The 22,669-nt window shown below is 42.6% G+C and overlaps 1 protein-coding gene across 1 annotated transcript in view; it reads left to right on the top strand.

Annotated features, from left to right (window-relative positions):
- Nucleotides 1-14,945: 14,945 nt before the first annotated feature.
- The window catches only part of LOC139070257 (uncharacterized), a 295,005-nt gene continuing 287,281 nt past the window's right edge, over nt 14,946-22,669 (top strand). The window contains exon 1 of the mRNA XM_070551987.1: nt 14,946-16,860. Coding sequence (XP_070408088.1) covers nt 16,500-16,860 — 361 coding nt within the window. The 5' untranslated portion in view covers nt 14,946-16,499. The remainder of the gene's footprint in view (nt 16,861-22,669) is intronic.

Below are 22,669 nucleotides of genomic sequence, written 5' to 3'. Positions count from 1 at the left end.
CATTGATAGTTGTTAAAAGTTGTAAAACCTGTGCATATGAAACAAATAACGCCTTTTGTTTATCGATTTATTGTGAAATAATGGAAGTTGTGCTTGCTCCCTTTCCTGTTGGGCGGTTGTGATTCCTGTCCATTGACTGCGGAGGTGCTCCGGCGTCCGGCAAATATAGAATCAATCCTATTTTTGCCAGATGGCGGAATGGTGGCCACAGTAGTGGAACAGCTCTGATTGACTACAACGGGACCGTTTTTGCTGCAGAGTACGTGCCGGAGCGGAGTGGAGGTAGTGGAATTTTGGGGTTAGTTGCTCCATCGCATCATGGCCACCAAACCAATTGAGCACTGTGATTGGCACTCCACCAGACTGATTAGAGGTTCCAATGGAGCGTGGCTAGACCAACCATGCAGAGCAAAATCATTGTCCGTCTAGAGTTCTAGGCTAGTAAAACTGTTTCTTCTGGTCATTGAATGCCATTTTTTCTGTCACACAGCCCCTCCCCCGGTTGGATTAAATAATGCCAGTGTGCCCTAGGGCAGCTGTGGCTACGATGTAGCTCATCACCATCAGCGTGTGAATGTGTGTATGCTTGGATGTAGTGCTGTCATGATTAGTCTTTTTGTTACGATGACGTTGACAAACAAAATAGTCAACTAGAAATTTCATGGTCGACATCTTTTATTCTATGAGCATTTTACATCTCGCCTGCTGCAGTACTTTCTGCCTTTCTGCTCGAGGAACATGCGCAGCAGTGGCTCTCCAGCTCAGCCGCTGCTTTCTGCTCGAGGCACATGTGCAGTAGTGGCACGTAGAGTACAAAACTGCGAACGAAACTCTCATGGCAGAACATCGGCGATGCAGGAGCACTTTAAAAGGAAGCACATCGTGACAGAGAATGAAGAATTGCCTCTGTAAGCTAATTACCACTTGCTAGCTGCTAACATCAACAGAGAGCTACTCGTGTTCATTGTTGTAGCAACAGTAGAAGTGATGATGATTTTATTACCTTTAGATCACATATTTATGTCATGTATTTGCTCTAAAGTTACAAACTCTGATGATGCATTTTATTCTGCTGCTTTACAGTGTTTAAAAAAGCCTTCTTTTCAGTGGACGAGTTTGTTCCAAAGCCAAAAATACTTTTAACTGGACACATTTGTGAGCATTATGTCATTTTTTTGTACAATTCATTTTTGGGTTTAGGTGCCTATACCTCCTTTTGACTGTGTACCATTTGTATTAACAGGTTACAAAGTTAATTAAAAGTTGTTTGATAAGCTATCATTTTGCCTTTATTATTAGATGGCACATAACAAACTAGAAGCTAATGATGGGTATGTTAAAGCAATTATGCTGTTATGCAGGACACAAACTGGTGATTAGTCGACTATTAAAATAGTCGTTTGTGGCAGCCCTACCTGGGTGGATGACTGTGTTGTAAAGTGCCTTGAGGGTTTGTAGAACCATAGAAGGTGCTATGTCAAATGCAGGCAATTACCATTAAATAACAGTGTAGTTTGACAGAATACATATTTTGTCATATTATTAAGGTACATCAACACCTTTGGTGTGTTTGACGTGACTCCCCCCCCAAAACTGTTGCGATTTTCTGATGTCACCCATCACCTACTCCCTCCCAGAAATATCCCATATCAACACATTCATAGGAAACACAGCAAATTACTCATTAAAGCAAGCACTGAGGGTGATTAATTCAGTTGCAGTTGTTTTGCATCTGTTGAAAAAAGGAAAAAAACTACATTATACATTAATTTCAATTAAAACCCTTTAAATGTACTCAATCATTTATGTTTATGAGTGATTACAGCCAATCCCCATTACCCCATACCAAAGTTATCTTACACAAAACTGGTCTAAACAAAGATTGGGCAAACATGATTAATGATATGAAACATTTTCCCACACATGCTTACCTACAAAAGTATGGCCAACCCAAGGATCGCAGTACCCGTAATCCCCTCAATAGATCATCACCGCTGATAATTATGACAAATTGAGTTCAACATGAAACACAATTCCTACCGTGGTGCATGAAACATTACCCAGAAATAATGTCCTCACAGAAGGATTTTATTATGAATCTTGCACACTAGAGAACCACCAACATAAAGGTTATAAGAAGTCATATACATATACTTCTAACATGCATCACAGTAAGAATGCAGTGGTTAGTCTGATGCACAGAAACAAATTCTGCACAAAAAAATAAAAAGTCATCAATGATGGCTGTACAACTGGTCCAAATGTGTGCTGGTGTGCATCAACCCATTCACATACTGGACCCTATCTACCTTGTGAGCTGAATCTGTGAATCCATATTTGCAGTGATCTCACGGCAGACCAAAACAACTTGTCAGTTTTTGCTCTGTTATTCCATTTTGAGGTCAAAATGGTGTTTTATATGCTACTGTGTGTGTTTGAAGTCTCTGTGATGAATGTGCAGCAGAATGAGCTCAAAAGAAGATGAGAAACATTGTGCAAAAATCCATTATCGCTCTGTCTTGTGCATTTTCTTTAAAGAGAGGATGACGGGTTATTCTAATAGTGGTGTTTTGTGCGAAGAGAAATGATTGAACCATGCATGAAGTTAGAAGGATGCAAAGAGTAGCATGAAACGCTACAAGTAAATAAGTCGATATACTGTAAATGCATTTAAAAAGTGGTTGTTGTAAATTATGAAAATGTTTTGGATTACTGCTAAAGAAGAAAACAAGCTTGGGCTGCCATATTATTTATCTATTTAAAATTTTTGTGCTCACATGGTGAGGTCACTAATGTCATTTTGAGAGAATAAATGTGTTCAAATTAGTATTTTAATTTTATTGAAATGTGTAAACCATTTTAAAGTCACTGTTGTGGATCAGCTGTTGCATTGAAGGAGCTGCCTTAGAGAAACAGCCAGTCTCTTCAGTCTAATGGGAATTGTGGTGTTCAGACTGGTAGAATATTTATTTTACAGTCCAAAGTATACTGCAAAATGCCTACAATTTAAAATATGTGCACTTATTTTAACTTTAAACCGTTTAATGTTTGACTTTTTGTCCATACACCTCTTCATTAATGCTGTTTTTGTAGTTTAGATTTTGTAGTAAATATGTTGTGTGTGTGTTTTTTCTAGCAGTTTTATTACAAGCCAGTCCATACTTATGAGAGCACCATGTGAGCACCTGTAAACGTAAGGTTTCTCTATAGGAGAGTCCAATAGAGAGTGTGAGGGGCCACAGATCTGCCCCCAAAGATGAGTAGGAGATGGAGGGAGCTCCAAGTCCCAGAGATCCAGGAACTGCCCCAGAGCACAGGGAGACTGCAACCAGAAAAGCCCCTGACCCCCTCGAGAGGCGCAGAGGATCGCCCCGGGGGACTACAACCAGCAGCCGGCAGAGCCCCGGGAGATATCAGCAGCAAGCCCACAGGCCCGCCCGCAGCCTCCCACCCCCTGGCCAGCCGAGCCCAGAACCCAACAACCTGGGACCCAGGGGCAACCAGCCCCGCCGGGGGCCCAGCTGAGCTCAGGGACTCAGACCCCACCAGGCAGCCACCGGGATCAATCAGGCAGACGCCAAAAATCTTAAACCCCCTGACCCGGGAGCCGCAAACATTCAGGCAGACCAAGGCACCACAGTCCACACCAAGTGTGGCAGGGGGAGGGGAGGCGAAGATGTATATCATCAAAAGAAGTCCCAGGAGAGGGGAGGAGTCAAAGGCCCCACCTGACATATACAGTCATACACAAACACAGTAACACACTCCCTCTCTCAGGCTCACACATGCACATACAAGCTAAGACTTCCAAAAACACCCACTCATGCTCCCCATACACACCCTATTGACTCTGGTCCTGGTTCTGCTGCACAATGGGTACACCCATCACCAGTTGCCAGAGTTTGACCCTTTCTGCAGAGGTGCTGATGAGCAGGCTCCCCCGCCCAACGCCGAGCAAAGCGACCCACCACCCCAGACCCCAACCAGACGACCAGATCTCCCTCCTAGCCTCCAGCCCCAGGAAGCCAAGTGACAACAGAGGTGTGCTAAGACCCCTAGTCTCCCTCCGCCTGCTCCAACATAGTGTTAGTGCATGTTGATGAGGTGTATTTGTGACTGTGGTGAGCGGGCAGTGCAGGCATCATCTGGCCGGAAGTGGCCTGTTGAAGCCACTTTTTAAATGACCAACACCTGGATATTACAGTGAAATGTGCATGTGAAGGGAATTATGAATCAATCATGGCGTTTTACCTACTTTAATGAGCCGTTCAGAACTATAACAGCAAGCTAACAACAAGACGGTGAGCAACAATACTTCCTCTGTGCCAGAGACAAACTACCATAATAAGCGTAGTAACACTCAAGAGTGCCAACTTCAGAAGTGATAATGTATTTAAGATGTATGACTTCTCTTTGCTTGTCATCTAGATTCTGGTGCTGATCCGTAACTGGCAACAGCCGTAGAACTCGCAGAACGACAGTGAGAGCAATATTTCGCTTGATGGTTAATGCACATGCACAATGCATTGCAATTACCACGTTTGACCATTGTATACGTCATTCTTAAAAATTGCACCATTAAACTTCTAAATCTGTTATTCCTTGTTTGAAAAGGAAACCAATATCATCTCATCACTGATGTTTATTTTAATCTGGCTGCAAAAATATCCTGAAAGCTCATCATCAGTTCTACGAGTGTGGAACACATGAAACATAACACCTCAGTGTGCTTTATTTCCAAGAGTCAGTCTCTGCGGTGTGACTTTGGAGCTTCTTAATTTGCATGTCAGGTTCGCAGCCTTCACACCGAGTGCTGCTCTGTGGCAGCGTGATGATGTGATGGTAATGTGGGTGTGAGAAAAGTTACAGAGAAACAAACGAGTCTAAATGAAGAGCACAGAGTTGGTTTTGATTAAACAAAACATTGACGACTAAGAGCAATGAAACATTTTCTGCTTTTTCTATCATGATTTTGATTTTTTTAATTTATTTATTTATTTATTCATTTATTGCTGTGTTCTCTCCTCCCTGCCTCTGCAGCAGCTTAGTGGGCAGGATCTTCCTCATGTTGCTCGTTTCCTTGACAGGTCTTTAGGAACCAGACTCAGACTTCCAGTGTCCTTTGTGTCTGTTGTGGCTGTAGTAATCACCTCTAGTGATTTTCTTCATGACCTCTTGTGTTTTTCCCGTATCTGGTTGTTTTTGGATCTCATCCTCAGCTTTTCCTTGTTTTTTTTTTACTGAGCATTCACCAACACTTGAAAACTCAAGATTTGTGAGATGATGGATTCACAGTTCCTTTAAATGTGTGACAATAATCAAAGCATGCAGAAGTTTGGCAGAGTTTTGTTAAAGATCAAGTTCACTTTTTTTTTTTTTTCATCCATTATATTTGCAGTGGCCTATAAATCAGTGGTGGGGAACCATCAAGGGCTGGTATCCGGCATATTTTAGTTTCATCCCTGCTTCAACACACCAGATTTCAATCAGCAGGTGATTAACAGGCTTCTGCAGAGCCTGATGAGCTGCTGGACAGGTGAATCAACCACTGAATCAGAAGTGTTGGAGCAAAGACATGCAGGATGCCCTCGAGGACCAGGGTTCCCCACGCCTGGTATAAATGAATGTCACGTGAGTTGATCTCTGTGGAACAAAAAGCTCTGGTGCGCCTGTTTCAGGAACTGGAAGTGAGCTAGAGCAGAGGTGAGCAGCAGACGACATGATTTGGTGTCTTATTCCCTGATGTTTGGACATCTCCCCTGTGATTGGCCAACAGCAGTGCAAGAGTTTTTCCTCTTTAACTGACTCTGATTTGCAACATTGATGTTTATCTCCACAAATAAACAAGGAGTTCTGCCGTGTGGTGGAGTTGCTAATGCTAACCGCTAGCTTCTACTTGCGGAGACATGCTCTACTCTCGTCTTGATGTTAAATCTACAAAAGCCTTCCTCATTGTGGAGCCAAGATGGTTGAATCCATGGGTGTTAATTTTCCATTTGACATGCAATTGACTGGCTTTCCTAATCGGAGCACTTTCCCATCTATTGTCTATCAGCGGCTAATGCAGGAAATAGGAATAGAACACTGTTTTCACGTTTAGCCTGCATGATAAACTCACAGATTAAAAATTACAAGCTAATAACTGTTTATCATTTAACTTATTCGTTTATGTCTTTTTTTGTTGCACATTTGTGGCACTTTTCTAATTCAGGGACTCCAAAGTGCGTCTACACACACACATTCACATGCTGCCGGTGATGAGCTACACTAGCCACAGCTGTCCTGGGACGCACTGACAGAGCTGAGGCTGCCGAACACTGGCTCCACTGGTCTCTAAATATTAGAGGGTGAAGTCTTGCCCAAGGACACGACTGACAAGGACAAAGCCTGGGTTCAAACAGGCAACCCACATATTACAGGGCAAACTCCTATCCTAACCGATCGCCCAAATTAGGCATTTAAATTTGTGACACAATCATTGCAAGCCTGTGATTTCCTTTAGAAATGTTATTTTGGCAAAATTTCAACACAATTTTCAGTTTTCTTTTAACCTATTAAGGAAATATTTCCATTTTTTATGTTACAACCTGATTTTAAATTTGATCAGGTGTGTGAAATCCTTAAAATGAATGTTTCTGTTTAAAAAGAACATAATGACAGTTTTTATTCTATAATAGAAAGCAAAACATATTTACAGACACAATTACTTTTTGATTAGTTATTTTTCTCTAGTAGCTCCTCATGGTGAAGGAGGTCCATTTATTTGACAATACGAACAAGCCTCAAAACCTAACTGATTCATGGCATAACGCTTACGTTCACTTATGTCTATTTCTGACAATTCATTTGATTTGTTCTATTATGCTACAAATAAAAAGCCTGGCCTGCCAGACTCCTCCTCTGTTTTATTCTGCACAAAGGGTCTGGGAACTCTCCTATTCAAATAACCCCACCCCCTGAGAGTTTTAACCGGGCCAATCAGCGCTGAGTAGCGTATGTCACATCATTACTCCGAATTTGTCAAACATGGCGACTGAAGCGGAGTTTGCTGCGGCTCTTTCCTCTGTTCTAAATGACTTGAGTGTCTTTAAAACCACAACTAGACGTGCTAACCTAAAGCGTCACGCGGTACAGTCGGCATTTCCGTCTGTTTTGTGACTGGTTATTCTTGAGCTGCCTAGTCCCACCCCTCATGATCCTCTCTGCCTGTGAGTAACCAGACTCTTTCTCTGTTCAGGATTAAACGGAGGACAAGTCTGGCAGGCCAGGCGACCAAATAATGCATCAGCAATGTTTTTACATTTTTATTTTGATTTCTTTGAGGCCCTTTGTGACCCATAGTGGGGTCCTGACCCCGACTTTAGGAACACTGAACTCAGATCTATAACAAACCCAGAACATGTAAATGTCCCCATAAACCCAGTGCACATATTGGTTTTGTTGGGGATCTGTTAGGATCGTCAGCACCAACGACACAAACAGGGAACTGAAAAAAGGGAGGGGCCAGAGATTCATATGACCTAATGGCCTCATTAGTAACAACAATGACCTCACCATCAGCATGATGTTTGTTGTCAGACTACACCTTATAGAGCTCCGGGAGTTGACGTCACTTCTCCCGGCATGCAACAGTTCAAATCGAAACGGCGCCATCTTGGCAGGCAGTAGTCAGCAGCTAGGCTATTTGTTATTGTCAGAAAACTCAAACGGGAAATATGGTAGATTCCTGTTGTGCCCCAGGAGGCAGAACAGATGCGGATGAGATAAGGGAAGAGCCATCTACAGGATTCCTCAAGATACAGAACGCCGCAAACGTTGGATCATCGCAATAAAACGCGCTAGTGACCGGGCTAAAATGAAATGTGAGTAAAGGTTTTTGCTTATGCAGCGACCACTTCATATCAGGTACTTAAACCAACGTTTCCTCAACTGTGTATGGTATTTATTTTAAATGCTTTTATTACGATTCTTAGTGGGCTTCCTAAACTTATTTTGGCGTGGTCTAACTACTCATAGCAACAAGTAAACATCACGTAAAACGTTGCCTTGTGATTTCTGCGTGCCGCCGTTTACGTGTTTTATGATCACAGCAATTAACCGGCTAAGCAATGGTTGATCAATTGTCAGATCACACATAAAAAGCACTTTGGATTGCTATTATCTGTCTCACCGAGACAGATCTCAGACAGATCCTGAGACGCTCCTGCCTGACATATTTATTTTATTCACGGAAAAAAAAATCAGGCTAGTGATTTCTCTTGGCGTTCAGTTTATACATTCAAACAGCACAGCACTCTATTTAAACTACTTACATGTAAATCTATGTTATTCGTGTTTTTGTTTAATTAGTTTTATAAATGATTAATGTCAGGGTATCTCAAATCCGGTAAGAGGTCCGCTCTGACAGCTTCTGGCGTTTTTGAAAAGTATCCCAGGGGCACGGTAAGGGTCGGAGATGTTTAGTCTATTTAATTACTGACTATATAAAACAATTTCTTCGGTTTTAAAGTGTGAAGTAAACTCCGACGGAGTAAAATCCAAGCCGATCCCCTTCATTTTGTTTACCTTTGTTGCCTGCCAACATGGCGTTGACTGAGAGTCACGTGACGTCCGGAGCTCTATATGCCCCATCTCTAAACTCATGAAGCTTCTTGGATCAGAGTGGAAACTTTTTCAAGGAAAACAGAAAAAGTCTCATAATTTTACTCAGATTTTGATTAAATCTACCACTGGGTGGATTCTGGAAATAAGAACCATTTCATATTATTTTTGGCTAAGGTGTGCAATATATGGATCAATTTTAATTTTACAAGTGGCATTTTCTGTCTTACTGCACAGCCACTGAACTTATCCACAAGTCTTTATAACTGTTGCATTATTGTTCTGTGAGAAAATATCCTTTATGTTGGAAGAGACACACTTTTCCATCCAAGGTTGGACACTTGTCCTTCATTTGTAAACCTCTTCTGATAATCTAACTGTATTGTATGTATGTACGTACGTATGGTAGGTAACATTAAAAGACTGTTGTGATTTGGCTTTGTGTGTAAAAATGATGGAAGAGAAAATAAAAGGATCTTGTCGCATTTTTCTTTTCTTCTTCTAACCTTTGAAATTTGTGCATTCAGATTCTTCAATAACCACCTTCAAGCTTTCAGCAATGGACTCCTTTTGCTTTGTGATGGATTTATCCTTTGATAAAGACACAGATACAGTATTCATACCCTCATGCAAGTTTTCAAATATGGATGCACACACTTAGCACTGTTAATTTAAATGTGGACCAAGAAGATAACAAAGGGTGAACTTGTTTAAAACCCACCTGGAGTATCAACAGCTTCACAATTAGCTCCAGCTGCACACCAACACAGACTCCCAAAATGAGTCATTTTCTTTCTCAAGGGCAACTAATTCTGAAAAGTCTCAGAATCTCTGTGAAAGCGGTGCAAACACCGTCAAAATATTTTCACACTGCCACTCAAAATTACTGGCATTTGGGAAACTGTGGCTTCGTTCTGCAACAGTCAAAATGTGTAAATTTGTAAAAGTGATGAATTAATTCATGGAGATAAGCAGTTTGCAGTTAACTGAAGCAGAAGTTAGTTTGGAGGTGAGACCAAATGAAGAAAAAAGGACCGTGACAGCACAAGCGTGACGGCAGTTCAGTGAAAATTAAGTTCAGACAACAAATAAAAGCAAAAGTGTTCTAAACTGAAAAGACCACCTTTGATCCCATGGAGTAAAATGTACTCCCTCATTGTCTTGTGCTGTTTCAGAATAAAGTCTTTTCAATATGAGTAACAGATTTTCCTGTGTGGCCTGTGTTTATATAGTGATCTTCTAGTTTTCTGCAACCCCCCAAGGTGCTTTACAATACATCAGTCAATGCAGTTACATGCACACTGACCGACATCAAAGTCCATCCAGGTCGATCTTATAGTACTAAAGTGGGAGTCTTTAACCTAGTTTACATGCACATTAAAAAAACAGACCTCTCAAAAGAAAGTTCGTTGCACTCTGGTACAGGAGGTGGCGGCATGCGCTCTTTCACGTCAGCATTCTTCCGGTTAGCTTATAGCAACAGGATATGCACAATGGCTGAACAACAACGCTGCAGCACAGCTAATTTATTACGTACTGTCCTGTTTGATGGAGTCACACGTGTTTTGTGGTGGTGATATTTTCAGAAGACTGCTTTCGTGGTCTCGTCATTTCCAGAATGTGATCATCCAATCGGTTCAGTTCGGCTGACCCGTTTTCATACAGAATTTTTTCGGATTGCTACCACATTATCTGGGTGCTTTGGCTCGATTAGAAGCAATTCACCTTCAGCCAGCCAGCTCCTGCAGGGAATCCCAAGGCGTTCCCTGGCCAGCTGAGAGACAAAGTCCCTCCAGTGTGCTCTGGGTCTTCCTTTATGGATATCGCTACTCTTGAAACTTCAGGGTAATTTTACTGGAACTGGAAATTTTACTGGGCAGCAGTAGCTCAGGAGGTAGAGCGGCTTGTCCAGCAATCGGAAGTTTGTGGGTTCGATCCTGGCTCTCACTTTTGTTCTGTCCTTGGGCAAGACACCCAAACTTGCCTGCTGGTGGTGGTTGGAGGGGTCGGTGGCGCCTGTGTTCAGCAGTCTCGCTTCCATCAGTGCGCCCCAGGGGAAGCTGTGGCTACGTTGTAGCTCAGCATCACCATGGAAATGTTTGTGTGAGTGGGTGGATGACAGATTGTGTTGTGATGTGCCTTGGAGGGTTGTAGAACCCAAAGAAGGTGCTATACAAATACAGGTCATTTATTAATTCCCGGCATGCACATGTCCCCCCTTCACCGGCCTGGCTGTATGGGTCTCTGCCCTGGTCATTTTCTGGAACATGCAGAGGGAGAGACTTGGAATGGCTCAGAAGAGACACTGAGCAAAAAGAACAAAGGGAGAATCCCCCCACAACACCATTATTTACAGAGCTTTGTTCTCTCACAGTGCATCTGGTCATTGAACGCCACCTTTTCGTCACACAGCATCTCTCCCGGGCCTTCCAATTGTCGTACTTTGACAGAATAAAACGTTTAACGTTACTGTGGATGTTTTTTGGGGCTGATCAGTGACATTACTCATTGCTGAAGCAGTTGCTGTATGATGACATCAAAGTCCTGAAAAGGCTGAATTTGCATGGAGACACAACAGCTGACGGGGCCATCGTACCTCTTCGTCAATTTTTCCCTCCCAGAAATTACCCTGAAGTTCTGACAATGGAAACACGTCTCATGTGAGTGAACTATAAAGGTTTTACCACTACTTCGTTTAGCTGCTGCAACACACTCAAAGCTTTCTGCCCCTGTGGGGGTGAACCTGTAACCCTATGGGACACTTAACCTATACCGACATTTATGACTGATGTCATTTCCATATATGCCAGGTTAAGTGGAGCTCTTCTATTTGCAATTGGTCACAAACATTTTATATCAAGTTTGCTTCCTCTTCCCAAAGCTCTTTTTCACAGAAACATAATGAGATTCTCTGCTGAAAAATTGAAGCATTTGGGAGCCAAAATTTCCAGGACAAGTTTTCCTTCAGCAAAATTTAACTTCAAAATGACTCAGAATGAACTTTTCCTGGATACCCTGCGGGTACCGGTCATATTTTGAATTCAACAAACTTTATTTATTTATTATTTTATGGCGGTTGTTACGGCCGCCGCCGTTTGAAGCCCAGTGGTGTGCTGCGCACCGTTCCCTGCAGCAGCGCAGCACCACGGACAGCTACGCCTTGGGAAGCTGTCCTTACTCCAGCACCATGGACAGCGCCGGAGCGGCAGTCAAGCCAGCTGGGGCTTCTCATCTCATCAGCCGGCCCTTTAAAAGCGGCCAGGTGGAGCTCATCAGGGGAGAGAAATGTTTGGAGTTGCAGAGGCAACGTGTGCTCTCTCCCCGTTGGCGGTTACCAGAGATTGTGTGGTTAATACCAGGTTGTGGTTTGCTTCTTGTGAAGAAGCAGCTTTAGAACCTTTTGTGTTTGGGAAATTCGCAGTTAAGCGGTAGTTTTTGGTTTTGGTGTGTCTACAAGACCACCTTGTGGGTAAATTACCAGGTGGTTTTTTTTTTTACCCCTTTTGAAGTCTCAGTTTCCTGAGCTATTTTCGTTGTTTGGGTAAACTTAAGTTAATTCAGTATTTGGTTTTGTCCTTTAGACAAACCTTATTTAATTTAAGGGTGGGATTTTTTCCCCTTTTGAGTTTCATCCCCTTTTTAACTAAAGGAGATTTATTTAGGATTCGGGATCTAGAGTGGTTGGTCCTCTGGACATTTTCAGTTAATTAAGGATAACTTAGTTAAGTTCTAGGTAAGGGTTTTTTGGCCCTTCTTTTGGTTCCTTTCTTTTTGTAATAAAACCTTTGAAATTACAAGGACACTTTGAGTTTGGTTTTGCTTAGTCAAGCCTTTTTCTCCCCAACGAGGGTCACTTTTTGTTAGACTGGTCCATCTTATGTTTATTCCCCTCACCTTCCTAGCTGAGCCCATAGAGGGGTGTAACAGCGGTCTTAGGATGCAGATGAAAGGCAGAGCAGATGATGGTAGAAAAAGAAAAATATTGGTGGCCAGCATCGATCCTATTAAAGCACATCTTGTTTCTGATGAGCCTGCATGTAAGCAGTGAGCCATCAGCAGGACTTCAAAGCTTGGCTCTTACCTGCAGGAGAACCTTCAAATCTTTGGGCGGTCTTCATATGTAAACATGAGCAAAAAGAGAAAGATTATCTGTGCATTGGTTTCTCATTTTCATATTCTGATTTTCACTTATGGGGACGGAAACAGCAAACATCTGCTTCTGAGCAGCAGTTGTGTGGAGAGTCATTTGGCTCATCTATGATGGTTTTTATTTAATGAGACAGGGAGAGCCAATGGTTTACTCTAACAGCATTAAAACTTTTGTAATGTAACACACTAATAAGAAATATAATTTTTTTCATTTATACGACAAACTTTATGTTTACAGCGATAGCTGCTGAGTTCTGCAGAAGAAAACAAATATTCTATTTTAAAAACGTCATTAAAACTTCACGAGTCCAGTTTGGATGTACTTGCGTTCGTTGAAGACGCTCCATTTTTTCTACCCCCTCTTAACGTTTAATAATCTTGTTTGTTATTAAATTTTTTATATGAAAGTAAATCCTCTCCATGGCAATGTTGGCTTGAGAAAATTAGAACAATAAATACTTGGGTCTGCAATCAGCTCCACGCAGCCCGTTATGTATTCCTGAACAGTAAAATAAATCAAAAATCTTTATTTTTTGGTTGGACAACATCTAACTTTTGCATCCTATGAATGCATACTTGCTGATTGTGACCCTCATGATGAAAAGTTTGAACACCCCTGTTCAAGAGGGTGTGGTGGTGGAGTCTCCCTCGTTGTTCCTCCCCGCTGGTTTGCTAAAGATGCCCTATTAAATGCTTTAAATCGATTAAGCTTCCTTTAAATAAACACAATAAACCTGTTGTACTGATGGAACACTGTCTCCAATTTTGTGAGGCACAATTGTGTTTTTGGGTTCATGCATTTTATTAAATTTGATAGTAAATTATGCAGCGGTGCTCTCAGGGTGGATCTGTCAAAAATAAACTGGTTCATTGAAGTTTGTCGTAAATGAATCACTCCTTGTTCTGCTACACCAGGTAAGAGATGTTTAGGAGTAGAAAAGTGGAAATGTAGAAGAAAAATAAGCTGACGACACAGGAGATGGTTCAGTGGGATGGAACGTGCAGGAATAAAGTTCAGGGCCGCATGGGCGCTCGAAATCCTTACACATGCCACATTTTCAAGGTTTTGAAAGTGCTTGTAACTGAAACTGATTTTAGCAAAGATTTATAAAAAAATGTATGAGACAAGGAATTTAAACAGTTGCTGTGAGTATTTACAGTGCTGTGCAAAAGTTTTAGGCGTGAAAATGCTGTAAACGAAAAATGATCTCAGCAAAAAATAGTTATTGTTTGTTTTTGTTATTTATGTATAAAATGCAATGTGAGTCACCCCAAAATTACAGCCAGAGTCATTGAGAAATATCTTCAGCTTAGAAGAAGTCCTGGAGGTGATGGTCCGGCCCCCACAGAGCCCTGATCTCAGCATCATGGAGTTTGTCTGGGATTACGTGGAGAGACAGATGGATGTGAGGAAGCCTACATCCAATGGAGATCTGGGGTTAGTTCTTCAGGAACAACCTACCAGCTCAGTTCCTTCAACAACTGTGTGGAAAGTGTAGCTAGAAGAGCTGATGCTGTAAAGGGTGATCACACATGATATTGATTTAATTTAGAGTTCAGTTCATCACTGCTGTTTGTTGATTCATGAAATGAAATGATTAAATCTTCCATTTCTAAAAGCCTTCTTTGTTTGCAGCATTTTTATACCAGCCTGAAAAGTTTTGCACAGCACGGTATGCGAGGAAAAGACATACTAGATCATGTTTGGGTACTTACATAGACATTTCAGTTGATCTAGATGCAGATTTTTATTTAAAAAATAAAACATGAAAAGACAATATCTGACTTGTGGAAAACCTCAAAAACTCACATTAGAAGTTCTTGAATTTGAACTCTTATGTCTGATATTTCTACAACCCTTTCTAAGTTATTTTGTAAATATAAAAAAGATGGAAATGAAAAGGAATAAAAAAGTGTAAAGGATATTCAGAAACTGCCAAAGTGCAACAAGCAGCAGTGCTGATTTGGGTGTGACTTAGGGCTGCGATCCATCTGCTGACAAACATTTCAGCACTTTTTGGAGTTTAGTTATGTGTCGCAGTTCACTTCGTTCCAGCTGGAATTTCACACCTTGAACGCAGCAGATTACCACTTTGTTGTTGCAAAATGTTTTAATCCTAACTTTAGGACTTGGGCCACATTTTGTTGGTGCAACGCACAATGCCACGACAACCAGTGAGTGGCAGCTGTCTCTTCATAGGTGTGGTTCACTGAAAAAGTCTGTGTTTGATGCAGGCTGGACATGAAAATAGTCTCCTACACCTACTGGGGTGCCTGCAGTATGGAGTACATTTTAGGACATCCTCAGGTGTCAGGTATTATGTTTCAGGTGTCATTTCTCAGTTGTCAGGTCTCAGTTGTCAGTTATCTTATCTAGATGATCATGGTTTAATGGATCTCTTCCAGTCAGGCTTCCGATCCCTCCATAGCACGGAGTCAGCTCATCTTCGTGTTTTTAATGACATTTTATTAACCCTTGACTCTGGTTGTAATGTATTGCTGGTTTTGTTGAATCTGTTGGCTGCTTTCGATACGGTTGATCATCCTATTCTGCTGACTCGGTTGAACCAGTTGGTCGGCATCCAGGGGACTGCCCTAGACTGGTTTAGGTCCTACTTCTGTGACCGCACCTTTAATGTTATGATGGGTAGTGCTGCCTCCCCCTCTGCAGCTTTGACTTGTGGTGTTCCTCAGGGCTCTATTCTTGGACCCCTTTTATTTAATTTATATATTTTGCCCCTGGGTGACATTTTAAAAAACACCACATTGATTACCATTTTTATGCAGACGATTGCCATTTATATGCCTCTGTGAAGCCTAATGACTCCTTACTGCCCCTTGTTGAATGCTGCAATGATGTGAAGAGCTGGATGTCAGAAAACTTTCTTTTGCTGAACGACGCTAAGACAGAGGCCATCATTTTAGCCCTGGTACTTCTCAAAGTCCCCAACTGACCCTTTCATTTATTACAAGTGGGTTGAAAACCCGTGTCACAAACTTAGGGGTTGTGATGGATGCTAAACTAAAAATGGACATTCATGTCAACCAGGTAGTTAAGACCTGTTATTACCACCTGAGGCGTCTCTCTAAAGTTAAGCCCATTTTAAAAAGGCGTCATCTCCATTCAGTTGTCCCGTCTCGACTACTCTAACTCAGTGCTGTACGGTATCTCCTCCTCCACTCTCGCTCGACTTCAACTTGTGCAGAACGCAGCAGCTCGTTTCTTGACTGGCACCAGGCAGCGGGAACACACCACACCGGTTTTAGCAAATCTCCATTGGCTCCCCATCCATCTCCGGATAGAGTTTAAGATCCTGGTTTTTGTTTTTAAATCCCTCAATAACTTAGCACCTGGCTACTTGTCTGAGCTCATTCACCCATATGTCCCTACAAGATCCCTCCGATCAGCTGACCAACACCTCCTACATGTTCCTAGCTCTCGCTGTAAGTCCCGCGGGGAGCGCGCCTTTTCAGTTTGTGCACCAAAGCTCTGGAACCACTTGCCCCTCCCGATTAGACTCTCTTCCTCTCTTTCCCTTTTTAAGTCTCGTTTAAAAACCCACTTTTATTCTCTGGCTTTTAATTCTGTCTAACTTATTCCCTTTCTCCTTTTCTTTTCGAGTTGGATTACTTGATTTTAGTGGATTTAGTTTTTATGTTTGATTGTTTTTATTGTGTGTTTTTGTTCAGCACTTTGGTCGATTCTCATGCCGTGTTTAAATGTGCTATATAAATAAAATTGGTATGGTATGGGGATCAGTTCTCAGGTGTCAGGTCTCAGTTGTCAGTTCTCAGGTGTCAGGTCTCAGTTGTCAGTTCTCAGGTGTCAGGTCTCAGTTCTCAGGTGTCAGGTCTCAGTTCTCAGGTGTCAGGTCTCAGTTGTCAGTTCTCATGTCTCAGTTGTCAGTTCTCAGGTGTCAGGTCTCAGTTGTCAGGTCTCAGTTGTCAGTTCTCAGGTGTCAGGTCTCAGTTCTCAGGTGTCAGGTCTCAGTTCTCAGGTGTCAGGTCTCAGTTCTCAGGTGTCAGGTCTCAGTTCTCAGGTGTCAGGTCTCAGTTGTCAGTTCTCATGTCTCAGTTGTCAGTTCTCAGGTGTCAGGTCTCAGTTGTCAGGTGTCAGACTTCAGACCATGGGAAAAAACCTCCACTTTCAGGAAAAACTGCTTCAGGACAAATTTTGTCAAACCATAAGGCTTGTGATGTCTGACAACTGGTGGGGGTCGTTTTATAGGCGCAGGCGGTTTGGACCAGGGGGTGCACAGGGTAAAGGGGCAGCGAGCTACGGGCGCACAGAGTTGGGTCGGCTCGACGTGGCTCCGGCGCTTTCAGACAACGTACTAGGACGTCGGAGGAGCACGCCGGGCCTCTCCATGTCCCGCAACTCGCAAGTCCCCATAACCCGGTCCCGCCGGCTGTCCACAGCCCAGTCATCGTGGCCCTCCCGTTGAGGGTGGGGGTCGCTTTATAGGCGCAGGTTGTTTCGGAACCGGCGGGGCGCATAGGGTGAAGGGGCAGCGAGCTACGGGCGCACGGAGTTTGGTTGGCTCGGCGTGGCTCCGGCGCTTTCGGACAACGGCTGGGGTGTCGGGGAGGCTGGAATGCGGGACACACACCGCGGTTGTCCCGACTCCCCTGCCGTTGTCTCAAAGCGCCATGACTCAGACGATGTCTGAAAACTGAGTGGTCCTGGTGGTGGACTCACCTCTGTCGGTGCACCCCTGGGAAGTTGTGGCTACAATATAGCTCAGCCCCACCAGCGTGTGAATGGGTGAATGACTGATTGTACTGTTAAGTGCCTTGAGGGGTTCCAGGATTCTAGAAGGTGCTATATTAAATACAGGCCTTTTACCATCTCAAGCATTAGTTTCTGATTGAAAATAGATGGTGAAACTCTAGGACTGAAAAAGCCTGACAGATCTATGTCAAGTGGTTGCATGGACTTACCCATCTTGGTTCGTGACAGGGAAGGTGTCCAGAATCAGCAGAGAATGCCTTAACTAGCAGAGGTTAAATGGGACATGATGTCCATGATGCATGTCAGCTTGAACAACACCCTTTTGGACAAAAAACATATTTTTGTCTTCTCCTTATTCAGACAGCACAAAGATACTTGTGCTGGGAAAATAAATAAATAAAAAAACTTTCAGACTTGTATGTGAATTCCAGACGCCATATGGAATTCTTAGACATTTTAGTTGTAGCCACTGGTGAACAAATATGCTGTTTGAGCAGCGAGTGGTTCTACATGTTAAAACTCTTCTTTAATATTAAGCGTTGAAAGTAAATCTTATGATCAAGAGAACAGGTATTAGGATGCATGGGGTCATGAAAAACTTCATACGTAAGAAATGAACTGTCACATGGAAACTAAAGTAAATGTGAGGTCGCGACCAGTGTGTGGTCTTTTTAGTGTGAGCATGAGTCATGATTGGGAAACGCGTGCGCACACACACACACACACACACACACACACACACACACACACACACACACACACACACACACACACACACACACACACACACACACACACACACACACACACACACACACACACACACACACTTGTATTTCTATCCATATTGGGACTTTGTATTGACTTCCATTCATTTTAGTAACCGCATTTATGCCCAACCCAAACCCTTACCCTTACCCTAACCAGTGTATTCCTAAACTTAACTGTAACAAAAACTCAGTTCACATCTTATGTGTAAACTTCACCCCTAACTCTAACCTTAACTAAAAGTTATTTCACACCATACCTCGAAAACCAACTGGTAAGCTTCTAAAATAAAGTGAGGACCACAAAAATGTCCTCACTTTGAAAAATGTGGTCACATTGTAGGGAAAATAATGAAAATGGTCACCAGGATGTAGTAAATACAAGAACACGCACACACACACACACACACACACACACACACACACACACACACACACACACACACACACACACACACACACACACACACACACACACACACACACACACACACACACACACACACACACACACACACACACAGAGAGAAAACATTTAGGATTAATGTACAATACAGAATGACCACTAGGGGTCAATAGTGTCCACAACCCAGAAAAGTTCTTCCAACAAATTTTCTGAATAATCTTTTCTTTTTATTCAGCTCACGATGTAAACCCCCCCCCCCCCCCCCCCAACACACACGCACACACCCCAGCATGCCAGTAAACCTGGAAAATTCTGATTTTTCTTCCTGATCAGAACCAGGAGCCTAATAGAACCCATACAACAAAATTACACACAGCGTAATGCATTTTCCATGTCCATCTGATGTTTCTTTAATGAATCACTTGACATTTCAACCATGCATTTATCGATTGATGGTATTCATGGAGATGTGGCTTTTTAGAGAAATAATGTGAATTACTTGGAATACAGGTCACTGAAAAATGAAACTAACTGCATGTTGATCAGCCTCTGAATTAGACTGCTGATGCTCATTTTAACCAAAATCAGAATTTTCCCTTTGTTAGTGTGCTCTGAAGGGTTATGCATGTATGGCGATACAGGATGAGGTCATTTAATCCAAAGAGGAAATGAGGAGCTCTTGTGAAATCCGAATAAAAGCCTGTTAGCTGAAAGCTCACCTTCTTTCCACCAGCGTCCCTCCATCAAAGGCTCTCATGGGGTCTGTTTGGCTAATAGCCACTGCTCTATATTTGTGAGATGTCACCAGTAATAAGCAGCTTTCTGGTTACCTTTGCCTAGGTCTGTCAGACAGAAAATTGGATCCTCAGCTCGCATAAGTCCCCATGGGGACCTTCCTACCTGCCAGCACCATCAATTAGTTCAATGTACAATAAAGTCACACACCAGCAGCTAGGGGACCTGCGGGGAGCTTGGAGGTACGATCATCCAGCATGTTGTATTTTCACATGTGTGATAAGTTTCTAACCTGAGACTGAGATGCACAGTGTAATTTCTGCACCATACAGGAGAATGGCTGGATGCAGGTATGCCTCATGCAACAGTGTTAACCAAACTGTTTAGTTAAAAAACAACAATCACTGACAGGACAGCATTTGGCTTTTAAAATAAGAACATAAAGATAAGTTGTGTTTGACTTGTTTATTTAAAAGTTTGACAATTTTGTATAAAACCTGACTTCGAAAAGTTGAGGTTTGATACATTTTTCAATCAGCTACATGAAGACAAAAAGATCTACCGAAGTTAGAAGAAAAACGTATGTTTCCTTCATTCCCCTGTCTGCTTCATATTTGGTCTGAAGACCACAAGGCTCACGTGAAAAAGGGGTATGCCGCAGAAGCAAAAACAGAATGATGAGCTTTATTTTGATAGTACAAAACCATGACCGTTTTGAGAGCGTTCACTTAAGGTTTAGTTAATTAGTTTTAATTAACTTTAAATATTGATCATGACGCCCTGAAGAAGCAGAAACATTATTTTATTTTATAATACTAAAGGGCTTCTAAAGATTTTTGAAATATTTATTGATGTGGCTACTCATCCAAGGTGTTGAGGGGGATCTGTTTTGATGTCCCAAGGATTGAGTCTCTCCTGTTTGCAGATGATGTGGTCCTGTTGGCTTCATCAGAACGTGATCTTCGGCTCTCACTGGAGCGATTCACAGCCAAGTGTGAAGCAGCTGGGATGACAATCAGCTCCTCTAAATCCGAGACCATGGTCTTGAGTTGGAAAAGGGTAGAATGTCTTTTCCAGGTCAGGGATGAGGTCCTGCCCCAAGTGGAGGAGTTTAAGTTTCTCGGGTTCTTGTTCACGAGTGAGGGAAAGATGGAGCGTAAGATCGATAGGCAGATTTTTCTGCTCTCCCTTTTAAAATTAGTCAAAGAATTGTTAATCTTGGAATTAAAATGGATGCGGGTTTAAAAATGGACGCTCATGTTAATCACATGGTTAAATCATGTTTTTATCAGCTGAGACGTCTTCCCAAACTAAAACCCATTCTGAATCGGTGCCACCTCGAGACAACCATTCACGCTTTCATCACCTCAAGGTTGGATTACTCCAACACAATTCTGTTTGGCATTTCAAAAGCCGCATTATCCCGCCTTCAGCTGATACAGAATACGACAGCAAGATTTCTGACTAATTCGGGTCGTCGGAAGCACATCACTCCAGTTTTAGCAAGACTTCACTGGCTTCCTGTGCACTACCGTATATGTTTTAAAATGTATTGTTTGTTTTTAAGGCCTTGAATGGCTTAGCACCACCTTACATATCCAAGTTACTCACTCCTTATATGCCGGGCAGGACTCTCCGTTCAGGTGACCTGCACCTACTACAGATCCCCCGTCTACGCTGCAAAACCCGTGGCGACTGAGCTTTTTCTGTCTGCGCTCCTAAACTCTGGAATGATCTCCCGTTGGATATCAGACTCTCCCCCTCCATTGGGGTTTATAAGTCTCACTTAAAGACTTACTTTTATTCCCTTGCTTTTACTGCCTTGCTATTTTATCTATGTTTATGTACACTGTTCTTTTACCTATTTTACTGACTTATCTTGTTTGGTTCTTTGGGCTAAGCTCTAGCTGTTTTACTCTTTTATATTATTCGTTTAACCTTATATGTTTTTACCCCTGTACAACACTTTGGTCGTCTCACATGCTGTTTTTAAATGTGCTCTATGAAATAAATGGAAAAATGGAAAATCTATGGGCGGATTGGTGCTGCGTCTGCAGTGATGCGGGCGTTGTACCGATCTGTCGTGGTGAAGAGAGAGATGAGATAGAAGGCAAAACTCTTGATTTACCGGTCGATCTATGTTCCTACCCTCACCTATGGTCACGATCTTTGGGTAATGAGATTACGGATACAAGCGGCTAAAATTAATTTTCTTCACAGGGTGTCTGGGCTCTCCCTTAGAGATAGGGTGAGAAGCTCGGTCGTCCGGGAGGGGCTCGGAGTAGATCCGCTGCTCCTCCACATCGAGAGGAGCCAGTTGAGGTGGCTCGGGCTTCTGGGAAGGATGCCTCCTGGACGCCTCCCTGGTGAGGTTTTCCGGGATTGTCCATCTGGGGAGAGGGAAGTCTGGGCCTTCCCGGCTTAGGCTACTGCCCCCATGGCCCGGCCCTCAATAAGCGGCCGAAAATGGATGGATGGATGGATGGACACTCATCTGGATGTAAGTTAAAGTGCCTTCCTGTTAAAAAAAAACCCATAATGAATCCTAGCCCTGCTCACTGTTGAAAACTACACAATGTGGTTTTATTTTAGGTGGTTTTGCATCCTATTGTGCAAAACAGCATCAATGCTATGAAAAACACCCACTGAACTGCTATAATATTACAAAAAAAATTAATTAAGCACAAGGGGAACATAGCACCACCTAGAGACAAGTCTAGCAGAAGACTTCCTACACCTCCAACTCTCAAGTCCTGAGTATTTCTGTAGAACTAGTCTGAGTCACTTTAAAGGAAGTGTAAGAGTTATTTAGAATTTCTAATAATTGAGCCATTGGTAAGTCAGTTCCTGTTCCTTTAAACAGTCCCGCCCTCTTTTGGATAACATTTAACAGTGTAAAATTGCTGCTGTCAGAGTGGAAATGATAGCTGTGTCATGTTTCCAAGGTCTTGTGTTGCATTTTACACAGATGTACAGTACAGTAGCAAAAAGAGATCACACGGTAAACTGCATTTTTCTCTTTCAGTTTTCCCATCAGGGGTCTTCACGGCAAATCATCCGTCTCCTGTCTTCTGCATTCTCCACCCTCACACCAACTAACTTCATGTCCTCTTTCACCACATCCATACATTACCTTGCTGGTCTTCTCGGCCTCCTGCCTGGTGGCTCCAACCTCAGCATCCTACCTATGGAATCATGTCTCCCCTTCTGGACATGTCCAAACCATCTCGATCTGTCCTCTCTGACTTTATCTCCAAAACAGCTAACATGAGCTATCCC

The sequence above is a fragment of the Nothobranchius furzeri genome, chromosome 6, assembly GCF_043380555.1.
Source record: "Nothobranchius furzeri strain GRZ-AD chromosome 6, NfurGRZ-RIMD1, whole genome shotgun sequence".
Classification (NCBI taxonomy): Eukaryota; Metazoa; Chordata; class Actinopteri; order Cyprinodontiformes; family Nothobranchiidae; genus Nothobranchius; species Nothobranchius furzeri.
Note: the sequence above shows the minus strand (reverse complement) of the source record. Positions and strands in the feature narration are given on the sequence as shown.